This window comes from Antechinus flavipes, chromosome 3 (assembly GCF_016432865.1).
Source record: "Antechinus flavipes isolate AdamAnt ecotype Samford, QLD, Australia chromosome 3, AdamAnt_v2, whole genome shotgun sequence".
Classification (NCBI taxonomy): Eukaryota; Metazoa; Chordata; class Mammalia; order Dasyuromorphia; family Dasyuridae; genus Antechinus; species Antechinus flavipes.
This window is the reverse complement of record NC_067400.1, coordinates 124,804,195-124,831,350: the sequence shown is the minus strand read 5'-3', so window position 1 is coordinate 124,831,350 and position 27,156 is coordinate 124,804,195. Positions and strand designations below refer to the sequence as shown.

At 32.1% G+C, this 27,156-nt stretch overlaps 1 protein-coding gene across 14 annotated transcripts in view; it reads left to right on the top strand.

The window, feature by feature from the left end:
- The window catches only part of RBM26 (RNA binding motif protein 26), a 102,796-nt gene that overhangs the window by 35,221 nt on the left and 40,419 nt on the right, over positions 1–27,156 (top strand). For 9 of the 14 annotated variants that reach the window (XM_051983971.1, XM_051983970.1, XM_051983965.1 and 6 more), the window contains 6 exons: positions 287–442; positions 10,197–10,308; positions 11,472–11,631; positions 17,888–18,052; positions 18,666–18,797; positions 19,936–20,007. In XM_051983971.1, coding sequence (XP_051839931.1) covers positions 287–442; positions 10,197–10,308; positions 11,472–11,631; positions 17,888–18,052; positions 18,666–18,797; positions 19,936–20,007 — 797 coding nt within the window. The remainder of the gene's footprint in view (positions 1–286; positions 443–10,196; positions 10,309–11,471; positions 11,632–17,887; positions 18,053–18,665; positions 18,798–19,935; positions 20,008–27,156) is intronic. The other 5 variants (XM_051983968.1, XM_051983976.1, XM_051983974.1 and 2 more) reach the window with 3 other exon arrangements.

The following is a 27,156-nucleotide window of genomic DNA, read 5'->3' as shown; positions in this document are numbered from 1 at the left end:
TCCTAGTTAAGTCACTTAACCTCTTTGTTTGCCTAAGTTTTTTTACCTGTAAAGTGGGAATATAATAACATCTGCTTCCTAGAATTGTTGTGAAAATAAACTAAGATAACATGTGTAATCTTAAATTGTCATATAAGTGTTTTTATTGTGATAGTGGCTGTTTTTGATACTAATGATATGTGAATTATTTTTAGATCTTTTCAGTTAGTATTTCATTTAGTATTTTATGTTAACTATATGACAAAATATTTCAAAGTGGAGTTTTATAATTGTTGTTTAATTACAGTTTTTGTATTACCAGATACATATGACACAGATGGCTATAATCCTGAAGCCCCAAGCATAACAAACACTTCCAGACCTATGTATAGACACAGAGTGCATGCCCAAAGGCCTAATTTGATAGGACTTACTTCAGGAGATATGGATCTGCCACCCAGAGGTATTGTGACTTAAGTTTGTTCTTTTCATCTTCCCAACATCAAAGATGAAAGGACATTACTATTTGTCAGTTGCAGGTCTTGGGTCAGCCATGGAACTTTGTGCCATAGCCAGTTATTTGTCAAAGAAGCATGTTTCCTTCATCTCTTGTGAAGGATCAGAATGAATTGGTGGTTACGTTGTTGCTGTACATCCTTCTTTTTTGATAACACAGAAGAGTAAATATTGAGTGAATTCATTACTTTTTAGTTAAAATTTTCTGCTTTCAGACACTGGATTTAATGTTTTTAAGACTACATATCTTTCTTTTTTGGCGTTTTCCTTTAACTTTCTATGAATCATGTCTATCTTCTGTTAGGATTTTCTCCCTTAAGAGTATAATGGGACATCTTGAAAAAACATCTCTTTAAGTATTTTTAAATTTATTTTTTACCTTTAATTAATTTTATTTTACTTTTAATTTTTATATTAAATTAGAAGTAGTTTCTATTTTAGGAGATGATATTCTGTGCTTTATTCTGTTTCTTGGAAGAGATGGCCATTTACCAGAAGGTAAAACAACATTTACACAGTTAAAGAAATAATCACAATTATATGGAAAAATGTTGAAAAGTTTCATCCTTTTTTCCCTTATCAGAAAATGCCTCTTATATATACTTTTATCATAATTTTCAAAGTGTAATATCTTTCTTATTCCACATAGCCAGATAAATCACTTTTTCATATTGGAGAGAAATAAAAATGCAACTGACACTAAATAAGTAATAATAATGGTAATTACAGTAATTATTTTTTATATAGACATACACATATATATGTATGTCTATTTACATACATATATATATATATCAAGAGAGAATAGTTTGCTCAATTTTCTAATGTCTTGGATAGTAATTCCTTGATTGTTTATTCAGCTTTGTTCTGAACTTTTCTATAGCATCATATGGCTATGAACATTCAAAAAATATACATATACATATTTATTTTAATTCAAATATAAACTCTTTGAGAAAATAGGCTTTTTTATACTGCATGGGGAACTAAAACTAGTTAAATATACTCATTTCTCTTTCTTATTGTCCATCTTACTTTAAAACAGTTTTTCCCCCTTTTTCCTGTTTATAATGCATTTTTGATACAGAAAATTTGTGTTTGACATATATCTCATAGGTTTTATATACATGATGTTGATATGTCTTATACTTTGGGTACAGGATGATTCTTCCCTCCATACACCACAGTTCCTTATTCCCTTTTGGTTCAGCTTTAACCAGTGACTTCATTAGGATAGAGTATTTTTATTGTGGAAGCTCTTTAAGATTGTTGATCATGGACATGTGATTATACTTCTCAAGAATCACCTGTTGCATACTGCTTGGACAAAAGACATTAATAGAGTCTAGTATGTGTTGGGGGAAAGTACTTTAACCTGATATCTTTTTGACTACAAAGTTCTCTCTTTTATCTGCTATACCAACGCTGTCAATATGGTTCACATGCACTAAATGTTTATAGTAACATAATTCTTTACATGAAGTATTCTGTGAAAGATACTGCATTACAGCTAGGATTCTCATTACAATTGCAGAATTATTAGTGTGTTTTTAATAAACTACAAATTGTTAAATTGTAGTATATGTTCATTCCCTTAAAACTAATTAAAAAAGAATCCTAAGTGCTTTTACTTTTGAAGTATTAAGTTTTGGTGTCAATTTAAAGTAATAAGTAAATTAGGAATTAATACCTAGCTACTGACATACTTCAGGAAGTGTTTATACTAAATATAAAATATAATAAATGATACATATTTGGTATATAATATTATATCATGTGTATGTAATATAAAAATATTAAATAGAAAATACTTATACTATATTTCTTGTAGCTCCTTACAGTATCATTGTGGCACTGAGTGGTAAGTGAGAAGGACTGAGAAGAGTGGAGTACTCCATTCTTTTTATATATTCCTGAAGAGCTTTAGATTCTATCACAGAGTCTGAGTTGGAAGAGATCTCCCCAGTTATCTAGTCTGATCTGCCTTTAACATGAATCCTTTTCATTAGAACCTGGTTGAAATAATTATCTCGCTCATATTTGAAGTCTTATGGTAATGGGAAAGTTAGCTTATTTTTGATATTTTGGTTACAAGAAGTTCATTTCATTATTTTGTAAAGCTCTAATATAAACAAGGTTTTCTTTATATTGAGTTCAGATCTGACTCTTCTATAATTTTGGACCATGATTCCTAGTTTTGCCGTGTGGGGTCAAGTAGAGCAAGTTTAATTCTTTGTCAATACCTCAGATTCTTTAAAATATGCTGTCTTATCCTTCATATTTTGGATTTTTAAATTTAATTTTAAAAATTTAATTAATTTTTAGAGATAACCTTGTTTAACAAATTACATAATTTCTCAATGTATTCTTTTCCCACCCCTCCTAGATTGTTACAAATGTAACAAAAAGAGGATACAGAATTGGTTTTGCAAAGCCAGAAGTTGTCTGTGTGCTATGTTATACATATTTCCTCAACTCAAAGAATGGGAGGGGGTTTTATCTTCTCATTATCTTTTTATTGGAATCACACTTGGTCATTATAATTTAATGGCATTCAATTTAATTTGTTTTGTTTATTCCTTTATAATCCATTTAATTCCATTTATAATCATCCTACATATTTTCCTAGTTCTGCTTACTTTGTGTCTATTTCTATGAGTCTTTTCTTATTTCTCTGTATTTTTTCATAGTTATCATTTATTTTAGTACATAATAATATTTTATTACACCCATGTGCAACAACTTGTATCAATCTCTTTGATTTATGAATTATAGTAGATTATGAAGAAGAGTTCTCAAAAGAATTGAAAAACTATTAAATCACAGTAAAAAGTGCTCCAGGTAATAAATAATGAAAGAAACATACTTGCCAAACTGGTAAAGGCTGAAGAAGAGACCAGAATAAGTAAATGTTGTAGAGATTTTGAAAAAATGCATATTCATACAGTCTTGGTGAAGCTATGAATATTCAACAAATACAGGAAAAAATTTGGAATTACTCTTAAGTCACTAATACTCTTTGATCAAGAAATTGAACTTTTAGGTTTATGTTTTACCTCAAAGGAGGTCTGTGCTTATAAACAGTACTTTTTGTATTAGCAAAGAAATAGAAAAAAAGTAGATGCTGGTCAATTTCATAATGACTCAAATTAGTTATGGTACTTGAATGTAATGGCACATTTCATTTGTTGTCTTGTATGATTTCTCTATTCCTTTCATTCTCCTGGTTTACTGTGTATTATGTTTGTTCATTCTTTCTAAAATTGTGGTGCCTAGAACCAACATTGTGGATATCTTCTGTCTGATAAGGGAAAAGTATAGTAGGACTAGCCAAATTTGAATTGGCTTTTTTTGCTATTATATCACCCCATTAAAATCAAACAGTTCTAGTTTATTTTTCATCAATAGAGTGAATTCTTCTGACAAGACAACATGAATTGTATGCTGAAAGGCTGTTAAACAGTGTCAGGTAATATGTTTGAGAGACTTTAGGAAGAGAAATAAAATTCATTTAGCAAGCATTTATGGAACAGCTGCTTATATATATAGCATTGTGCTAGAATTTGGGGGAAAAGAGAACTTGTATTTTAGTGTGTAAGATAAGAATTGTATATAATGACCTATAATGGAAATAAAATAAGTACATAAAAGATTTTTAAAAAATGAGAGAAATACAACTTAGTTTTAATATAGCATGACTTTTTTGGAGATGATAAAGTTCATTGTTGAGAGAAAACATAACATCAGGAGCTTTGAAGATAAGGTAGTCTGATTTTTTTTTTCACCCCCTGAGAATCATGAGCAAAAAAATAAAGTAAAAGGACTATCAAAATGTCTTATTTCAGTATCATTGATTATCTGAAAGATGAGGGAGAAGATTTAAGGAGAATAGAAAAGAAAGCCTTTTTATTTCTTTGTAATGATTTGGAATTTTGGGATTATCTACTTGTAGCCATTTAGAAGAGTTCATTTCTGTAAATTAAAAACTACTCACCTGAGAAATAAAGTAGGAATTTTCTTGGGAATCTCATTTGAGTATATAAATCATACCAGAGCAGTGGAATTCGGATCTAAAGTTCATATAAAAGGATAATTTTGTAAAGCCCTACAAATCTCCCAAGAGTTGTCTCCTCTGCCTCTGAATCTTTTAGTTCATATTGCCAAGTCACATTTGTCAGATTACTTAAAGATGTGTCTTCTACCTATGATATATAATTGTTATTGTGTGATATAAACACATCATGTAAAAGAGCAATAGCTTTGTGCACAGGAAATCTAGAAGGAGTCCTTGGAGGACATTTCAGTCCCTTAATTTTACAGACCAGGGAACTGAAACCCAGAAAGGAAGTAACTTGTTCAAGGTCACATAAGTAGTAAAAACTGAATCCAGGTTCCCTGACTCTAAATCTAGCACACTTCATTTTTAATTCAAATTACGACCTTATCACTTTCTGTTTCTGTTACTTAACCTTTCTAAGCCTTAATTTTTTCATATGTAGTACTTGTCTAACTGCTTTTTAGGATTGTATTAAGGAAAGTAAGTACTTTATAAACCGTACATTATTATTTAAGTGGGAGCTTTTTTACCTACATCTTTTTTGGAGCTTCTTGGTATATCGTAGGTGAAAAGAAATATGGATGACACATCTATAAAAATACTTGATAAATATCTGCTTTACTTTTAAGATCTAAATGTGTATAAATTGGAAACTTGAGGAATTCTCATACAATGGACTTTTGTCCTAATCTGGAAATGTCTTTATATTTTATAAGAAGAATAAGATCGTAGTTGTATCTGGAGTTATACATGCAATTCCCTAGAAATCTCTGAAGAAGTAGCTATTGGATATTGGTTCATAGCTATTTGCGCTGCCTTTTTTTGCTGCCATATAGGATCATAGATCTTATGGGAGAGGCCAGCTAACCCAATCTTTTTAATTTTACAAATGAAGAAATTTAGGTTTATTTCCTTATAGGGACTTACTCACTGTCACAAAGATAGTAAACAGCACAAGTGGCATTTGAATCTGGGTCCTCTGATCAAAACCAGTGTGCATGCCACTTTTTTTTTAACATGAGGAAATATGTGAGAGCATGCCAGGGCAAAGGGATTAATAAACAAATATCATTTAGTAGAAGTTGTTACTATTTTCAGAATTTAAACAAAAATTATACCTCATCAATTTAATAGGATAGCTACCATTTAATGGTTACTTATGGACTATTGTAGATTATAATATCATACTATATTTAGATATGCTTAAGGTAGATAAGAATGCTGAGCCAATGCTAGTATTACTTGTCACCATTTTCCTTGGAATATGGAGGCTTTAAATATGTTAGAAAAGTTATATTTAGAACCCTTTCTAAGACAGGGTTCTTAGACTTCTCAAATATAACTCTAAATATCCCACTTAGGCTATTTAAATGTATAGTGTGGTTTATATGACTATATAGTCAGTCAAAAAATCTGAAGGGAACTGAGGTTTATAGATTGCAATTACAGAAATTCTGTGATAGACTTGGGTTTCACATTCTTTATAAAAATTAGTTTTGACAGTATTATGACATTTTAAGTCTTTTGTTTTTTCCTTCTTTTTTTACATATTATATAATCATAGCATGCCAAAGAATAAGTTAAAAAAAAGATTTCTAGTGCTATAAAATTGTATCTTTTTACTGACAGAAGATTTTATAGTAAGTATATTCATGTTTTACAGATTTCAATGTCTTTAAGGGCAGATTTATTCAGATTTTAATTATTGAAAGGTACAGTTCCCCTACCTTTGTAAATTTTGAAATTTTAATCTGATTATGTTAAATTTAAAAGACGTTAAGCAAAGCTTCTACTTTTTATTCTGTTAGGAAAGACTCATTATAAGATTTAATAACAACCTTAGAATACCTTCAGTACTTTGAAGGAAAATTGCCTTTATAAGCAAGAGTTCTTAATCTGTTTTTAATCCACAAAATTTCCATAAATTGGTGCTAATTAGCTTTAGATTTTTAAATTTAAAATCCTTTATTCTCAGAGGAGTGCCCAAATAAGTCATTTACCAAACATTTGTTTAAGACTCGGCATGTCCAGACCCAAAGTGTTGAAAATGCAGAGACAAAAACCGATAGAAAGGTTGCTGAAGGGTTGCATTATAAGACTATGTTGAACAAAGTTAATTTGTTCAGCTAGGTAGCACAGTGAATAGAGTGCTGGTCCTGGAGTCAGGAACACTCTTCTTTTGGGTTCAAATCTGACTTCAGACACTTAATTATATATCTATGTTACCCTAGGCAAATCACCCAACCCTATTTGCCTCAGTACTTCATCTGTAAAATGAGCTGGAAAGATGGAAATGGCAAACTTTTATGTTATTTTTGCTAAGAAAACGCCAATTGGGGAATGAATTGGCAAGCATGACTGAAACAATTAAACAACGTAAAATTTTGTTTAGGAAGCACAAAGACTTGAGAAAGGCCTCACCATTATTATTGTTATTATTATTAGCTTTTAGTTATCTTATGTTCCTCAATACTATTTTATTTTTCCCAGTACATGTAGATAACTCTCTTTCCTTTATCTCTTTCCCAAAACAGCATGTAATCTGAAATTGGTTAAATATGTACAATTCTTTTAAACATAGTTCCATATTTGTCATGTTGTGCAAGAAAAATCAGACCAAAAAGAGGTTGTTGCAGTGAGGTCATGCGATACATCATGGGTGGTTACGGTCAAAAACATCTCAAATTCATTATGTGCTTGATTTTGTATTGATCTTTGATCATTGTGTTCAGAAACCTTTGATTGTTGCAAAAGTTTTTGCTACCAACCCCATATTCAGTTATACCATGGGTTACTTTTAAAAATCTTGTTGATAATAAATTGATTAGACATGACTTGGGTTAGTATTGACAATATTTTGGTTAATGTGTTTTCTTCAATTCTACTACTTGGAAATTTATAAGAAATAATTGAGTTTGGTATAACTTAATAAAATGTCTTATTCCCCAAAAAGTAATCAGAAAATTTAAGCAAGGAACAGCAAAGTAGGTCCTGGAGTCAGGAGGCTATGAGTTCAAATTCAGCCTCAGACACTTAACACTTGTGTGATTCTTGACAAATCATTTAAACTTTATTGTCTTGCAAAAGAAAAAAGAAAAGAAAATATAGGTAAAATCGTTTTTCTTTGTTTAATATCCTTCTCCCCAATTTCTGACTTTGCTTTATTCTATCTCAGAACATCTCTTTGGCTTTTTCTTTCTTTCTATAATTATCATTTGGTTTTTCTTTCAGTAACTATCATTGCTTTGTTATTATAAAAACGTAGTTTTTTTTTTTTTAATAACTTTTTATTGATAGAACGCATGCCAGGGTAATTTTTTATAGCATTATCCCTTGCATTCACTTCTGTTCCGATTTTTCCCCTCCTTCCCTCCACCCCTTCCCCCAGATGGCAAGCAGTCCTTTACATGTTGAATGGGTTGCAGTATATCCTAGATACAATATATGTGTGCAGAACCGAACAGTTTTCTTGTTGCACAGGGAGAATTGAATTCAGAAGGTATAAATAACCCGGGAAGAAAAACAAAAATGCAAGCAGTTTATATTCATTTCCCAGTGTTCTTTCTCTGGGTGTAGCTGCTTCTGTAAAAATGTAGTTCTTCAGTATAGATTATGAAATGTATATATCACTCCTTTGAGGACGTCTCTATCCTAGAGAATTTCATAAAAATGTTTTAGAAAATATGCTAAATATGTCCATTTAAAAAAATCTAAGACAGTTTTGCTTTATAATGTTGTACTATGTTATAAATTAAACTTTTATTTATTTTTTTTTATAATGGCCTTTTATTTTTCCAAATATATGCAAAGGTAGTTTTCAACATTTACCTTTGCAAAACCTTGTGTTGCATATTTTCTCCTTCCATATTCTCCCTTCTTTCTTAGAGAGCAAGCAATCCAATATAAGTTAAACATGTGCAGTTCTTCTAAACATATTTTCATATTTGTCATATTGTGCAAGAAAAATCAGATCAAAAAGGGGAAAAACACAAGAAAGAAAAAAAAGTAAATACAACAAAAGGTGTGAAAATACTATGCTTTGTTCCACATTCAGTCTGCATAATTCTCTCTCTCGATCAGATGATTCTTTTCATCATAGGTCACATCATTGTTGAAAAAGAGCCAAGTTCAACACATTTGTTCATCACATAATCTTGTTGCTGTATGCAATGTTCTCTTGGTTCTACTCGCTTCAGATATCATCAGTTCATTTAAGTTTTTTTATAAGCTTGCTCTTCATTTCTTATAGAACAATAATAGTGCATTATATTCATATACCATAACTTACTCAGGCATTCCCCAACTGAGGAGCACCTGTCCACTTACTTTCCAGTTCCTTGCTACTACAAACATTTTTGCACATGTAGGTCCTTTTCCCTTTTTTATCATCTCTTTGGGATACAGAACCAGTATAGATACTGCTAGATTAAAGGATATGTGTAGTTCCAAATTGTTCTCTAGAATGGTTGGGTCAGTTGATGATTCCATTAACAATGTATTAATATCCCAGTTTTCCAACATTTATTGTCTTAGCCAATCTGAGAGGTGTGAAGTAGTACCTCGGTTGTTTCAATTTGCATTTCTCTAGTCAATAGTGATATAGAATATTTTTTCATATGACTAAAAATGGCTTAATTTCTTCTTTTGAAAATTGTTCATATACTTTGTTCAGTAACTTAAACTGAGGATGTTTTGTTATTCTTTATGTAAAATACCTTATTTCTGTAACATTGTTAAGCTTTGCAAAACCAAAAATTATTTGTTCAAGCTATACTGTAAACAAATCTGAATTCTTGGTCAATTATATATATTGAGAGGTTATTGTTTCTAGTGAATTGTTATTTCAAAACAGCCATTTCTTTCATTTCCTATCTTAGTTTTCTCAAACAAGGAAGGTTTTTAGTCACAAGGCTTTATGTGCTATATGGATTAAAACTGCAAATATTTTAACTTGTGATAAAGAAAGTAATATTTGAATTAACATAAGCTCATTGACTATAGGAAGCTGATAAATGTATATCTATAACACTTTTGTTCTTTTTTTATTTCCATGAACTTTTTCGGAGTATAGCCTGAGTTTTTTTGTCCTTAATCCACAAATAGTTACAATTTGAAAGATTTTTTTTAACAATATAAATAAATAACTTAAATCAAGAAAAGGTCTACTAGATTGATGACTCATTCTCAAAGAAGAATATATTTTCAAGTTTATCTTAATTGTTCATTGAATTCTAAGTGCTAGTCACACAAAAACATTTAGATTGAATTATAGTGGATTATGTGATAGTAAATTGTTTTATAATAATATCCCCCCACTTCGGTTGTAATAAAAGGAAACAGTGACATAGCTCATTGGGCCATTTTCCCACCATTAATCCAAAGAGGGAAAAGTTTGGGAACTTCTTGATACTATGAATATATGTCCATGAGATTTACTTTCTGCATTGCAAATTAGCAAATTGTGGTAGAAATCTAAGGGACAGTTCATTACTTTGAACTAAAGAAATTCCTGTTTTAAGATCCACTTATTTACCTTTCTTTTTATTTTGCTTGTTCTTGGCTATTCATATTTAATTTGAATTTAAATAGTTGTATTAATGATAAGGTAAAGAAATGCCAGTTGATACTGACTCTCTCCCCACAGAAAAGCCTCCTAATAAAAGCAGTATGAGGATAGTGGTTGATTCAGAGTCAAGAAAAAGAACTATTGGATCAGGGGAACCTGGAGTTCCTGCTAAGAAGACTTGGTTTGACAAGTAAGCTTATATGGGGGTAACATTGAGAAATACTACTTTTTATTTATTTTCAGACTGTTAAAGTATTTATATAAAGGTACAACTTTTTTTTTTTTTAATGAAGCATTTTAGATTATATAATCATCTAATCTCTAGAGTATTTTTTTCAATGTGAGTTATATGTTTAGAACTCTGAATGCATTTTTACCTGTATAAAAGTATTATAAATGGTTGTAAGTTTCTCAGATTAGTCCGTAAACGTCTCTTTGAGTCATACTGTAATTGAACTATGGCACTATTAGTACTCTAAGATCTTAAATCCTTTAAGCCATTTTGTTATTATTTGTGTCTATAGCCTTTTGGTAAGATTTCTAGAGTGAATTTGGGGATAAGTATTTTATTGGCAATAAATCCATAGAGCATCAAGTTAGAAGGCTTCAGAGGCCTTTTCCCTAAATATCACCTTTCCCCCATTTTGTTTTTTGTTGTTCTTTTGGGGTTTCCTTTGTTCTTTTCTTTGCTTTTTTTTTTTTTTTTTTTTTTTTTTTTTTTTTTTAATGTAGTTGACATCAGAGTATAAAAAACTCCTTTGGAACCTGGCATAAAAGATATGTAAGCCATATTAACAACTTTGGCCAGTAGTCATAATGTTGATATAAATCTTATGTTTCCCATCTCCATTCTAATATGTCGTTTTTTGAGATCTTTGAGTAGAGTTAATCTGGCTGTTGAAAATAAAGTTATTCTTTATATGTATTCACGATGCCTTTGAGAGCTTAGCTTCACTCAAAGTTTAAGGCTTTGCTGGATGAGAGAAAGTAAAAGTTAGAACAAGGCTGGACAAGTCATTATGTGTTATGTGTGAGAAACTTTTGTTTCTGAATAGATGTTTGTAAGTGAGCTAGCCAAATCTTGCTTTCCAGATATGTCGTAATGCTGTCATTTTGGTAATATTCATATGAAACACAAGAAGGGAATTGAGATTTGAAGATAGCGTGAGGGGGTGGGATAAATAGAACACCAAGGAAGGCAGTGGAAGTGATCTAAGTCTAGGACAAAAACACATAGTGTTGGAGAAAAATCTTTTTCCTTTGTGGCTTTCCATGAACAGTGTTGTTACCACCAATATTGAGTAGAAAAGTCTCTTTATTTTGCACATAAAGTAACTTTATATTTTGTTATAGGCCAAACTTTAATAGAACAAATAGCCCAGGTTTTCAGAAGAAGGTTCAGTTTGGAAATGAAAATACCAAACTTGAACTCAGGAAAGTTCCTCCAGAATTGAATAATATCAGCAAACTTAATGAACATTTCAGCCGATTTGGAACTTTGGTCAACTTACAGGTAAGAACTGTAAAAGAATTTCATAATCTTTAGCTATCATTCTCAATTTATTTGTGCTGATAGCACTATAATCTCACTGATACTGATAGTTTCCATTAGTGCAGATTACCATCTTTCCATTCTTTTTCTTCCTATGTTATCCTTAACCATATTCATTAAATCATCCATAGTGCATTTATCTAACCTTATGGAAGCATTCTTTAGGACATTGTGTAGATGTCAGTCTCAGTTGTTTAAAGGTGTTTTTTTTTCCCCCTTGATTTTGTTAATAATCACCTCCATAATGGATCAATTAGCAGGCAGACCAACAGAGATTTTATTTAGTACTTACTATATAATCTAGAACAATGCTTAGCATTAGAGAAAGAAATAGTAACAAAGGACAGTTCAAAGAGCTTACATTCTCACAGAGGTGGAGCACACAAGGAGTTGAAAAAGGGTGATGGGGTGGGTAAGAGATTTGGGAACTCACTGTAATATGTCATTGAGTGGTCAAGATGAGGCAAAAGCTGACTCATCAGAGTAGAGAGGTCTAGAAGCGTTACTAGTTAGAACTGAGGGGAAGGTGCATGGGATGGTTCTCTTAGTGTTGAGTATCTTGGATCAAGCCAGGAAATGTTTTTTTCTGAACATAACTTGTCTTTGGTTAAGTCTTGTGTGCTATTTCTTGAAGATAAAAGAGTGTTAATAATGATTTGTACCTCTTCTCTCCTTTGAGTCAACTGTAATTTTTTTCTTTGGAGATTGCAGTCTTTTATTTTGTAAACACCATATAATATATTGGTCTTGAAAATAGTGACTTACATCTCAACTTTTTTAGCTTGAGACCATGGAAAACACAGCAGTTTTCTCATATACATACAGTCAGAAATTTTCTCTTTCTTCTATTCAGCTCAGGCTCTGAACTAATAGATCATTGTCCATGTTTTTTCCCCCTCCAAGTTTTATGGTCTCATAAATATAATCCAGTAGATATGCTTGATTTCTAAGTAAATAAATGTAGCTCCTCCACTTAGTTTTTCCTGCATGACTTGCTAGATCAATCCATTTTTAGTGGCCCTCAAATTTATTGAAGATTTCAGTCTACTGTAATTAGCATACATATACCTGCAAACAAGCTTCTGGAGAACTGCCATCTACAGGGAGTCTCACTTCTATTTGAATTTGAATAATTTGAATTTTGGTTTGATATATTTGGTAACTACCTTTGATAAAAATGTCTACCTATAATTATTTGCTTTATAATTTGAAAAAGTGTTAAAAGTTCACTGAACTGAATATTAAGGAATCTTGTTTGAGAAGACATGTACCCCCTGTATTTAATACTTTTAGTAATTATACAACAGTGGCCACAGTTGGATCTTGCATTTTCTGTGTCTCAGTTAATTATGTGAACGTGAAGATTAGGTATTCTATAAAAAAATCATCTGTGAAAAATTGCCTTTCTCTTTTTGTATTCTGAGTTAAGGACATTCTTAGTAATAGCTAGCATTTATGTAGTGCTTTTAAGGTTTGTATATGCTAACTCATTTGTTTTTGACCATACCCTTGTGAGGTAGGTGCTTACATTAAATGAGATAGTATTTGTAAAGCATTTAGCACAGTGCTACGGTGCTATATAAGTGCTTATTCTCTTCCCTTGCCTTTTTATCTTCATTTTACTGATGAGGAAACAGATAAAGAGGCTAAATAATTTGCTCAGGATCATATAGCTTGTGTGTGAAAGAAACAGGATCTGAACTCGGGACTTCCTGACTTTTAAGTCCTTTATCCCCTCCACTCCAACACTTAAATAGCTGTCTAAAGCACATACATAAGACAATTCTTTAAAAGACTTTATAGAGAAGAAAGAATAGGCATATGTTTTGATAGTTATGTTTTCCTGATGAACCTTTTTCTCATATTAATACTCTATAGCTTGAAAATTGATCTGTTAATTCTTAGAGAAGAAGGAAATGAAGCCTGAAGTGGTTAAATAGTTTTCACAAAATCATTTTTGGCAGAGCTGCTGGTGAATGCAAGTTTTCTGTTTTTCATTACATGTAGCAGGTCAAGATCAGCTGGTCTTTTTATATTGGTGGTTTTAAACTGTCCACTTTTTCTTTCAGCATATTGGCTTCTGAAATATGAGTTCAAATATACTGAAATGAGTTCAAAATATTGAAATAGAATTTCACTGTTTTCTATGATAAGAATAATACTAAAGAAATACTGATCTGTGTTCCTTTCTGCTGCTTTTAGTTTATGAGAATTCTCTTCAGCTAAATTTAGCTTAATTCAGTTTCATGCTGAGTTTTCTACATACTTTTTCATTCTTTTGTGAAAGGCCAATATTCATAATTCTTTGCAATTCTAGGTGCTCAGTAGTAATCATACATAATGAAACATTTATTTCCTTCTTTCTAAAATTGTTCTGTCCTTCAGACTTCTCTCTTACTGTTGAGGCATTTGTCTTTCCACTAACCCATTTTTGGCTGATTTTTGCCCCTATTAACTCGTGTTAAGATCTTATAGGCTTCGGACATCCTTACACTGGCTTCCATCTCCCTCTTGTATTCCCTCTCTCAAAGTGTTCTCAGTGTTCTGGCTATATTCTCGGGTAGTCTTGGACTGAATGGAGGAATTGTTTTTTCTTTTCTTTTTCTTTCTTTTTTTAAATTGTCCTATCTGGTTCCCTTTCATATGTTAGCCTGGGGCATTTTGGAGGAGTTAGGCTTATCGACTGTTCCTTTTCCCATTTTAATCAGAATTCTCTTTCCCCCTATTTTTACACCTTAAAATCCTTCAGTATTATCCATCATTCTTTTTGTAATTCCTGTCTCTGATGAATAATCAGTCCTGTTTTCATCAAAATTAACCTTTCTTTTACTGTTAATTCTGTCTTGTCCAATAGTAAGGCATACTTGTAGACTTGACCCTCTGTATTAAACCAGTTTTAAACCTAATTTTGAAATATTTGTCCGTCTTTTGAGGTAGATGTGAAAAAATTTGTACTTTAAGATAACACCAGGTGGCATGTTCAATTATATTTTTTCTTTATTAAAGCTTTTTTATTTTTCAAAACATATGCATGGACAATACTTCAACATTAATTCTTGCAATTTTTCTCAATTTTTGTTCCAAATTTTCCCCCCTTCTCCCATCCCCTCCCCGAAATGGCAAGTAGTCCAATATACGTTAAACATGGTAGACATAATATGTTAAATCCAATATGTGCATACATATTTCTTTTTTTTTTTTTAATTTTTATTTAATAATTACTTTATATTGACAGAATCCATGCCAGGGTAATTTTTTTACAACATTATCCCTTGCACTCATTTCTGTTCCGATTTTTCCCCTCCCTCCCTCCACCCCCTCCCCTAGATGGCAAGCAGTCCTATATATGTTGCAGTATATCCTAGATAACAATTATATGTTGTGCATACATATTTCTACAATTATCATGCCGCACAAAAATCAAATCAAACCAGAAAAAAAGAGAAAGTAAAATGCAAGCAAACAACAATAAAAAGAATGAAAAGACTATGTTGTGAATCACATTCAGTTCTCACAGTCTTCTCTCTGAGTGTAGGTGGCTCTCTTCATCACTAAACCATTGGAACTGGTCTGAATCTTTTCATTGTTGAAGAGAGCCACATCCATCAGAATTGATCATTGTATAGTCTTGTTGTTGCTGTGTATAGTGATCTCCTGTTCTGCTCATTTCATTTAAGTCTCCCCTGGACTCTCTGAAATCATTCTGCTGGTCGTTTCTTATGGAAAAATAATATCCCATAACATTCAGGCATATTTAGTTATAGCTACTTGACATTAGAATTTAATTTCTCAATTTCTTAACTGATTTTTGAACTTATATGTGCTTATTAATTTTTTATTTTGGATTGACACTTTAGAATTGTACAGTAGTTAAACCTTTAGATCTGGAGCCAGGAAAACGCGAGTCAAAATTCAGCCTCACTTAGTCTCTGTTTGCCTCAGTTTCCTCATCTATATAATATGGGAACAACAATGAGAGTTGTGAGATTTATATGAGATAATATTTGTAAAGTGTTTAACATAGCACCTGGCACATAATAGAAACTATATAAATACTTATTCCTTTCCCCTCAATTTAGGGAAAGAGTAAATAAGCTTAGAAAGGAGAATTCAGTTCAGAGCAGCCTTTTCAGTAGTCTTTAAAACATGTATGGAGTATATATAGGGGGAATAAGTATCACTTGTTAAAGACTATGGAGTGTAAAGTGAAATTTTCCTAGAGAATATGAATTTATTGCAATCATCATACTGAAAATTTAGATTTCCAAATTTAGTTTTTCCCTGGATATCCTTTATGCTTCCTCTTTCCCTTGGTTTATGCTAACCAGAGATAGTCTTTTATCAGTTTCATAAGGACCAATCCTTTTTTATTTGTTTTAAAATCATGTTCATAAGATATGTACTCATTAGCGAGATGTTTATTCTTCTTATAGAGATCTAGCACACAGTCCAGGTTTTAGTTCCTGTGGATGATGAAGTCTTTTAGGTGCTCCTATATATAGATTTTTTATCCTGCTTTTGGATCAAGCTCTGAAACTTTGTAATCCTTCTGGGAAGAAATTCTGAAAGGAAAATTTCTAAATTTTTCTCCCAGGTAGCATCTTTAGAATAGATATCATCTCTATCCAATCGACTTCAAATTTGAACATTTGTTATATTGGAAAGCACTGCGAGGCACAGAACAAGATTAAAAAAACTGTATTGTATAGATCTTTACTTGTTAGGTGTTCTTCCTTCAAAGAGTTTTTATTTGACATGTTCTAGCTCTCAAATCAAATTTTAACTAAAGTAATAGTTTGAAGATTAAAATACTTTTAAGAAGACCGATTTTTGAACTTTAACAAAATTATGTTGGAGCTAGAGATACTGAGTGTAGACATACTGTTAAAAGTCTATGGTTGAAATTATCTGCTTTAAAAAACAACCCACTTATTTCCTACAACTCAAAAATATAGTCATGGTTAGTGAGTTTATTTTCACTTAGCATAGTGGTAACTACAGTCTGAGAAGTTAGATTTGACTGGAGGTCTGTAAATTGTAATTCCTAACTTCTTGAATTAGATCTTCAGATCTCTTTAAAAAGTTTTCCTCATTTCTGATACATTATTATTTTTGAATGTAGAACATATTACAGTTGAACTATATCATTTTTTGTTAGCAATAACTAAACAGGTGCATGTGATATAGGATAATTTAAAGTTGGTAACCTGTTTTACATTCACTATCTCATTTGAATTTGACAATGATGAAACAGACTGATAGCTTCAAATGACCTAACTTGTCACACAGCTAACAAATGGATTCACATCCAGCTGCAGTATAGTGCTGACTATTCTATGCTACTTTTTATTTTAAAATGAACAATAATAGCTCACTATTTTTTCCTGCTAACATAATTGATGTATCCATATTGCTTATCTTTACTGACATTGATAAGCTTAATTGTGGGTAGAAAATATGTATATGAATTGATTTACATTTTCACCATAATCTGCCCTGGCAAAGTTCACATGATTATCTCTTAGTATAGTTTCATTACAGAATTTGGTAAGAAGGATTTAAAAGAAGAATATTATCTAAAAAATATTGGTGTTTTATAATTTTTGTGACAACTAAGGAAGACATCTTGTCCTTGAGTAAAGAATATTGGACTTGGAGGATCTGTCACTTAACCTCTTAACCTAGTGTACATGGTTATTGTGAGGAAGGCTATTTGTAAGCTGCTAGGGATTAAATAATAAAATGTGGTGCCTTCCTACTTTTGCAGTCTTACTTCATATTATTCTCTTTAACATACTCTTTTTGTTCTAGTCAAACTGGGTTTGCTAGCTTTTTCTCTCTTGTTTGCCTTTGTTTGTTTGCCACTGTCCTTCCATCCTGAATTATATTCTCTCCTCACTTGAGATAATAGAACCCCTGGCTTCCTTGATAAGATGTCCTACCTTCACATGAGGCCTTTGTAAAAATTCCTTCCCCATGTTTAATGTTCTTTGCTTTTAAAAATCACTTTGTATATAATTTTGTTACTTACTAATCTGTACATGTTTTATTATACCCCTTTCTTAGTAAGGACAACAGTTTGTTATCATCTCTGTTACCTTTCATCTAGATCAGTATCTTGCCAGTTGGAACTTGATAAATATTTGAGTCAGTTGAATTGGGAGTTATTTAGAGGTGTATGTTTAAAATGTCCCTTGTCTTCCATTTTACATTTTAGGTTGCCTTTCATGGTGATCCTGAAGGTGCACTTATTCAATTTGCAACATATGAAGAAGCAAAAAAAGCGATCTCTAGTACAGAAGCAATTCTGAATAATCGTTTTATTAAAGTCTATTGGCACCGAGAGGGAGCTGCCCAGCAACTGCAAACATCTTCCCAGAAAGTAAGAGGAAAGTTGTGTGGGTGAAACAATAGTTTGCTGTTTAATTTCTACATGTACCTAGAAACACAAATGAGGTAGACTTATTCGCTTCAAAAGATCTGTAATATGAAAAACAATGTTAGGAGCTTATTTTTTAAAATCTTATTTTTTGGGGCAACTAGATGGCTCAGTGGATAGAGCACCAGCTCTAAAGTCAGGAAGACCTGAGTTCAGATTTGGTCTCTGACACAACTTCTAGCTGTGTGACCCTGCGCAAGTCACTTAACCCCTGTTGTCTCAGGAAAAACAAAACAAAACAAAACAAAACAAAACCTTATTTTCTGAAAAATCATTTATTGAATAATTTTGTCCAGGTAAAACTAGTTTCTCCTAGATTTTTAAAAAGATTTAGGGGAAAAGATCTCTAGGCATTTGTTTTACCTGTATACTTAAGTATTTAATTTTTTGTATTTAACTTTAGACTTTATCTGAAAGCATTTAGAACTGTGAAAGAAATTTGAAGGTAGTTGTTTATGATAATTTGAAAGTCTACATGGTTAATGATTCTTATTTTTCTCAGTTCAAATCACCTTAAAATTGATTGGTTTAAATTTTTTTTTTTTTTTGTCCTTAGGTTATACAACCTTTAGTCCAGCAGCCCACTTTGCCTATTGTGAAGCAGTCTGTGAAAGAACGATTAGGTCCAGTCCCTTCAAGTAATATTGAACCCGCAGAAGCCCAGAGTGCTAGTACAGATATTCCTCAGGTAATGCCTATTGATCAAAATGACAGTTCTTTAATTTATTTTTTAAATTATTCATTCTTATTTTAACCAAATTAAATACAGGTATTCAGGAATTTCCACAAAAATTTCCTATTATAACTCCAAATTTTTGTTAGTGTTGCCATCTAAAATCCAATTTAAGGCTATTGGAATCCCTCTTTTTGTGAAATAGCAAAACTTTCTGAGAAGTAAAATTCTGCTAATCAATTTTATCGTTATTGAAAATTTACTAGAAAACTAGGTAAAAAATTTTCAGGGAGAATTTAAAAGTAGCGGATAGTAGCTAGACTTTTCAGAAATTTGCATCAGTTTTCCTGCTCTGACAACTCCTATTTACCTGCCCTTAAATCTGGATCATATGATTTTCCCCCATACATGAAGAATCTTGTGATTCTTTATGTGCAGTTCTAGTAACTGGGCTTGCATCTCTTCTCAGTACTTGTACTATATAATTGATTTAAATTATGGTACTCCATTAAATCTATCTAAATATATTTTAGTCTGAAAATTCCTTAAGTGTCTGACATTAGGATAACTAGCCATTCTTTGTGTCTCCAGAACAAAGGATTTTAGGGGCATTTTGAATGTTTAATCAAATTAATGGAATTAGGTGTTAAATTTTTCAGTTGAATACAGAACCTGTTTAACTGGGTTTTAAAACAGGAATATTTTATCTGGGGATAATTTTTTAAAAAAAGCTTTAAAGCATATTTAAATATTAATAATTTTGAAATTTACTATTTAAAGCAATCAGTTAATTTAATAGTAAGAATGATAAAATCATAGATTTCTAGAGCTAGGGAACCTTAAAGTTTAGCTGCTCCAGCATCCTCATTTAATGTTTTAAATTCTCAGTGGTTGATTATAATGCATGCTGTTCTTTTGTTGATGTCCCCTCCCTCAGCAATTTTTTAAAAACTTACAAAATATTCTTTCCCTTCTGAAAACCACAACAAAGCAAATTAAAACACCATAAACATTGTTAGTACCTTCACTCATATTAGTTAAGTTTAGTATAGATTAATAAATTTTAAACAGTGGCAAACAAAATGTTTGTAAGTCCCAACAGAATTATGTATGTTTGGGGAAACACTGAATGTGTCCATTTTAATTTTTTTAGAATGTAACTAAGTTATCTGTGAAGGACAGGTTGGGTTTTGTATCAAAGCCATCTGTTTCAGCAACTGAAAAGGTAAGAAGAATAGCATGATATGTTTATTTTGGCTTCCTTATTGTTTTCAGTTATGATTTCAGGTGGCATCTTGATTTTTTTTTTTTAAGTATATGCTTTTCCCTTGTGTTTGGAAGATATTGTTTCATTGTACTTTTTAGTCTCAATTTTCTTTAAAAATTTTTATACTATCAATTCCATGAAAAAGAAAAGTAATTCATTTTTTTCTTTCCTTTTTATATCCAGCTTTAAAAAATTTTTTCTCCTGCTTTATACTTCCCCTGTTCTTTCTCTGTTTTCATTGTAATTTCTTCATTCACTAAATGTATGACCTTGGGCAGGTCGGTTAACCTCTCAGAGTCTCAATATAGTCATCTATTAAATGAGAATAATAAAAATTCAATTCTGTTCATTTTCGGGTGGCTATAAGAAAGGCACTTTGAAATTTTATAGACTGTTGATGTAGGATGCAATTACCCTGTTGTCTTTTTCTCCTAAGAAGTATTCCAAAATATCATCAGTATCTTTTTTATATCTCTATATAAATCATTGACTTGTTCAATTAAATTTATTCATCATTTTAAGTACAGGGAAAATCAGAAAAATTGAATTTTTGATTGGAATGTTTTATTCCTTGACATATATGGCCTCTTGTATAGTCTGGATTCTGTGGGATCTTGGGATTAGCCCAAGTCCTTGGTCTTAGTGTAGGAGTGAAGAAGGCAGGAGGGCCAGGAGGCTGGTCAAAGATGGAATCTGGAATCTGGCGTCTTCTCTTGTGTCTGTGGCTGAGAGAATTGTCCCAGCCCTTAAATACTTCAGTACGATTACATCACTACATTACACTGAGTAAGTGCCAGCTGTAGAATATTATATCATTACATCATATTAAGTACTAGCTAGCTAATCATTATCCCATCAATCATACTGAATCTTAAGTATATATCTTCAGGCTTGCAACCCTCTACAGCCTCTGACATAAACAAAATTGCTCCTTTAGGATTTGGAATTATAGCTGACACTTGATGTCCAGTTTGTGTGTTGATTCCTTAGGATAATACAATTTTAGACTTGAGATTATCTAATCTCACTTTACACAATAAAGAAACCAAAGTTTAAAAATCAGAGAAATCTTAAAGGATTTGCTTAAGTCACTTAGCTAGTTATTTGGGAGAGCTGAAATGTTAAATCTTCAGATCTCCTGATTATTAATCTCTTTTGTATCCCACACAGCTAAGAGTATTTATTGAATCTCTAGGTTTATTCTACTTCTCTCCATCTCTGGCTATTCTTTTATTTTCTAGTTCTAAGAATTTGGCGTTCTCTTAAATGCCAACTGGATTTTCCAATACTACACTGTATTTTTCTCTCAAATGATCTATTCCTCCCAAATTCCTTATCACTGTCAGTATTATACATTTTATAATGTACAGAAAACTTACGTGCCTTGGTATAATTTTTAACTCATTTTCTTCCTTATTTCTCATCATTTGTCTAGTTTGGCTGTCCTTGTTTAAAAGTATCTTTGATTTAATCACCATTTCCTCTTTTATTTCCCCTGCCAGGTCTTTCTTTCATTACATCTGCATTATTGCACATGATTCCTAAATCCTATCTTTCTCCCCTCTCCTCTCAGGTATTTGCCTTCCTAATCCACACTATTTATTTGTGCCAGATTTCTCTCTTCCTTAATCATCAATTTACTTGGTGTTAAATCTTTCATGTAGAAACCTAAATAACAGTATTATTTTATTACTGCATTAAAAATCATCCTTCTTATGGTTTCCATAATTGGATCTGGTTTTACCTGATCAAATCCTTTCTTGTTATTCAGTTTGCCTTCATTTTCTCATATATCGAACACATTACTTTTTCAATTATTGAGCATTTATTTCCCCCCTTTTCACCTTACTAGTAAAAGGAAAAAGAAAAACATTGTCACAAATTGACATAATTGAGCAATACGAGTTTCCATTTTGGTCATGTGCAAAGATATTTGTCATTTTGCATATTAATCTGCCACCTCTCTGCCTGGAAGTGTATAACATTCTTATGAAGTCGTCTTTAATTATGGTCCTGCCTATTCTGGTCTTCCCTTCTCCTCTGTCCTCAATATTTATTCTATATTGTATATATTCCATGTTCTCTCTCTCTCTCTTTCATACATACATATGTGTGTGTGTGTACATATATACATACACACACATATACATTCTACAGTCATTATATTGTCTTGAATCATAAACTGTTCTATATAAAAGTTAACGTTGTCTAGTTAAATTCTGGGCTCCTGAAGAGTGAAAATCATATTTAGTACCAGTTAAGCACTCAAATGTTTTTGTTTTAAAGATTGCAGCTGATCAGATAAGATTCTAATTCATAAGTCTTCAGCTCTTTCTGCTCTTATTGATGCTTTTCAGGCATTTGATTAGATTGAAAAAATCTCACTAAAGCTAATTTGTATTTAAATAGTTCGCCTTCATTCTGCATTTTGTGAACTACAAATTTGTCAAAAAAAACTATGCAAAATTGTGTAAAGTAAAATTTATCTTTGTTATTTCCCCCCAAGATTTCCTAAGGACGGGGAGTAAAAACAAAACTGAGATGAAAATAGTATACATTTCTAAGAGAACAAATTATGTCTTTACCCTATTTATCTTATTTGATAATTCTGAAAGTTCCATGAATTAATTGTACTAGGTATTATATAATGAACTGTGCATTTTTGTTGTCACAGAATCTCAGAGCTAGAAGAGACCTCAGAGTTTATGGACAGAAGTCCCCTTCTTATAATAGCCCTGATAAGTACTTGTCAAATCTTTGCTTAAAGATCCCCATCTATTATTTTTCAAGGGAACTTATTCTACTTTTGGACATTTTTACTGCTTTAATGTTAGATTATGGGACTTAAAAAAAAAAAAAAGAGCAGAAACATTCCTTTCTTCCAATAGAAGAGACAGAGATTGTTTCTTCCAATTTTTACAAAAGCAAAATAAGCCTTCTGTATGTTGTTCTGTTTAGAATACCATTTACATTGAGGATAGAAGATAGGGTAAAAAGAGCAACAGAAAGATGAATAGTAGACAGATTTAAAAAAAAATCATTACCTAAGAAACAAATTGCTCTGAAGAAATCAGATTATATGAATATATGATATATGAAGGAATCAGAAAGAATAAGATTATACAGTGTGACATTGTGAAAATAAAAAGCTCAATTTGGAGAAGGCTTTTAATTAGCCATCATTAACATTTATGATATAACACATTTGTGATACATCAATTACAGTTTTATGTGGCTTAGGCACTCTTGTTGGAATAATGAATTTTTACATTACAATCAATAGGACTTATAATGGTGGTGATATGTTAAGAAAAAATAACTACTGGCACTGACTTGCATTCCTTTCTCTTTATGTTTTCAGTTTGTAATAAGGGGGAGGGGTAATAATAAGTTTGAGGCATAGAAGTATAGTGGCCAGAAAATTGACCTCAGAATGAGGAAGATCTGAATTCAAATCCAGCTTTTGGCATATGTGCTCTACCAAGCATGTCACTAAATTTGCATCCTAGGCAGCTTTCTTAAGACTCAAGTAATAAAAGAGTAGCTGATAGTGATTTTACTATATGAACTTTTCTCATTGGAAGCTTCCTCCACCAACAAAATAAGACTTGGTCCCAAAAAACAACCAAAAAAAGAAGACAAAACAAACTTCTGCTATCTTCAAAGGATTATAGTGACTAAAGTGCTTTATACATTTCAGTTTGATCTATCACTAAAAAGCTGTAGTATCTTTCGCAAAGTCTATATATAGATTTGAGATATGCATTTTTAGACATGGCCAACATTGGGATTTGTTTTGCTTGACTATGTATTTGTTGCATAGGGCTCTCTTGTTTTCTAAAGAACAGGAGTTAGAGGGAATGAGGAGTGGAGGCTTGTTAATTTGAAGGCAAAAACACCCAAGTTGCAGAGAAGCTGCCAACCTCCATTAATAGTTTCCTCTCCTTGTCCCAGATCTATCCTGATTCAAAACAAAATGTTTAAAACAACACTTTGAATGTAAGTATACTTCTTTGCACAATAGGTATGTTCATAGAATTTTACAGCTGAAAATTCCTTTCAGGTAAGATCATCTAGTCATCCCCTCACTTTCTAAAAGAGCAAAGTGAAGTCCTTTGTGAAAAGTACTACAGCTTGTTTTCACATGCTCTCCCCACAGATTATGTATTTGTATAGATTCCTATTTGCACTTTTTGAGATTATCTGAGAAAATAGTCCTCCTTCCCACCCCACACCTTTCTTCTTTAATTTGTCCGTTTTTCTTCTTTCTTTCCTTTATTTTAAGATCATAATAAGTTACCTGAATGTCCTTCATCTTATTTGGTTTTCTCTTATCCATGTCAGCATTATTGTTCTCTGGGCATGCTGAGAGTAATTTATGTCACCTACCTTTTCCCTTCTTTTTCTTCCCCTCCTCAATGAAAATAAATTCTTTCCTTATAAAGTCTTTTCCAAATGTTTTATATTGCTTTTTGTTTCTTTTTATTCTCCTGTGTTTTCATTTCAAAATTCCTACTCAGTTCTGGTCTTTATATTAGGAATCCTTGGGGAACTTGGATTTATTAAAATTACATTTTCTTCCTTGTAGAATTAAGCTCAATTTGGTTATAAGCCTATATCTTTTGCCTTTTGAATTGCTATTAGTTAACATGCATTCTGTTCCTTTATAGCTACTAAATCTTGTGTGAATCTATCTATATCCTTGGTACTTGAATGCTTTTCTTTTGCCTACTTGTAGTATTTTTTCTTTTATCTAGAAGATCTAGATTCCACATTCCTGTGAGTTTCCATTTTTGAGATTTCTTTCAGGAGTTTACCAGAATATTCTTATACCTACTCCCCACCTTCCTTGACCTGCCTTCCATTTACTATTTTTGCTTTCTGATTCTAAGATATATGAATACTTCTCTTATTATTTCTTGAAATATAGATCTGAATTTTCTTTTGGTTATGGATTTCATGTAAATTCAATGATTCTTAAATTATTTCTCTTTGAATAGTGTTTTTGATTTGAGATAAACTTTTTTTTTCCTTTAATTTTTCAATTGCTTGACTTTGTAATATTTCTTGTCTCATAGAATTATGTTAACTTCTGTTTGGTCCATTCTAATTCTAGGGACTTTCTTACCTTGAGTAAGTTGTTTATTACTTTTCCTAAGTTGCTAATTGTCTTTCCAAATCTCCTAGATAGTTTTCATTTCTCTTCTAAGTCTTTCCTTTCTTGCTTTCATTTTGTTTGTCCTACTTTAAAATTCTATTTTTTAAGAAGTCTCACATAATTTCTTTTTAGCAATTTAATTATTCTTATAGGGAAGATATATTTTTCTTTGAGGTTTTGTTCAGAAGTGCTGAGAATTATTCTACTTCTGCACTTGTGCCATGGATTATGGAAAACCATAATTTTATGGTTTTTGTGTGTGTGTGTGTGTGTGTGTGTGTGTGTGTGTGTGTGTGGCTATTCTTTCAGTTCTAGGCATCTTGGTGTTGCTGACTGGAAAGCTCTTGGAAATGATTATATTCTATGACAATCTGCATGATCTCCTTATTTCTCAGCTGTTGTCTAGAGAAGGGAAGAGGGACTGTGTCCACAATCTTTTTGGAGAAGCGAAATTTGGAATTCTAGATACTGAGTTTGGATTCCTAGGCTTTGTTGGAGACCATCTACTCCTGGTTTGGGTAGGGAGGGGAGTCTTAAGATTACTTCTGATCTCCCTGTGGTTCTGCCCTAGCGCCAGAACCTAGATACTGACTCAGAATTTCTTCTTAATCCCCTTCTGGAAGGCTTGTCTAACTGGAAGCTTCTGGGTACCGAGTCTGAGTTTGTTAGCCCTCTAGAAGATCCAGCTCTGCTGACCTGGGGCTGAATCCAAAATCAGTTTTGGACATTTTTGTGATTCTAATCTTGTTCTGGGCCCTGAGCACCATATCTGCAATATTGATCTGTTGGGAAAATACTCTATAAGACTGCCTTAGCTTGAGACCCTAACTCCTGGGCCTTCAGGGAAATCCAACATGCTGGCAAAGATGTGAGCCTGAGGTCAACTTGAGCTTCTCTGCTCTGCTGGCCTAGCTCAGGTCCTGAGTGCTTTGACCACATTTTCTGCCCTATGAAAGTTTTATGCTACTGGCCTTACTCTGGATTCTGGTCATTGAGTTTGGGTTCTTGGCTCCTTGCTTTTGGCTGGGCCAGGGCCTGAGTCAATGATCAGCTCTGGGTATCTTGCTCTGTTGGCCTATTTCTGGACTCTGGAAGCAATCTTTTTTTTTTTTTTTTTTCTCCTTCATAATCTTAAGAGATGGACTGCGCTACTCCTCCTACTCTATTCTCTTGGCAGGTCTCCTCTCCAACTTAACTGTCTTAAAGTGTTGCCTTGAGCAGTGAAAGGTTAAGTTACTTGCCCAGGGTCACACTGCCACTATGTTAAAAGCAGTATTGGAACCCAGGTCTTCCTAATTTCAAGGTCAACTGTCTGTCTGCTATGCCATGCTTCCTTACCTATAAGTATAGGTATTAAAAGCACGCCTTCATTTTGTAGCCATTTTGATGTTTGCCACACAGGCCTACTTATGAAAATGTGATGTTTCCTTTTTTTTTTTTTTTTTTTTTTTTTTAGATGATAGTGATAATGAAAAATTAATATAAATATGGTGTTTTGATGACTTAATTTGAGTAAAATTTTTATTGTGTTAACATTAGTATTTCCTTGCTTTTCTTTAAGAGAAAACTAGATTTCTTTTCCTTTGGAAGTTACTGCTGCATTGTTTGCCTAAATAGGTGGTCCTTTTCCTATTGAGGACCACTCTTAGATGATGGGGAACAAAAACCCAGTATTTATCCAAATTGAAATAAAAAATATATGAGAAGTTTGGGGGGAGGGAGGATTTGCATAAACCTAGCTGATTTTAAAAAATTTGAACAAATTATACCACAGATATTTAAAAATTCACAGAAGAATATGCCACATATTTTTAAAAATATATTTCAATTCGTATGTCATTACTATTGGGGATATAAAGGAAGGAAAAAAGGAAGAGAGGGAGAAGAAAAGTAGGTAAATGACTGAACTAAAAAAAGATAGGCATAAAGCAAAAAGAAGACAGTTGATT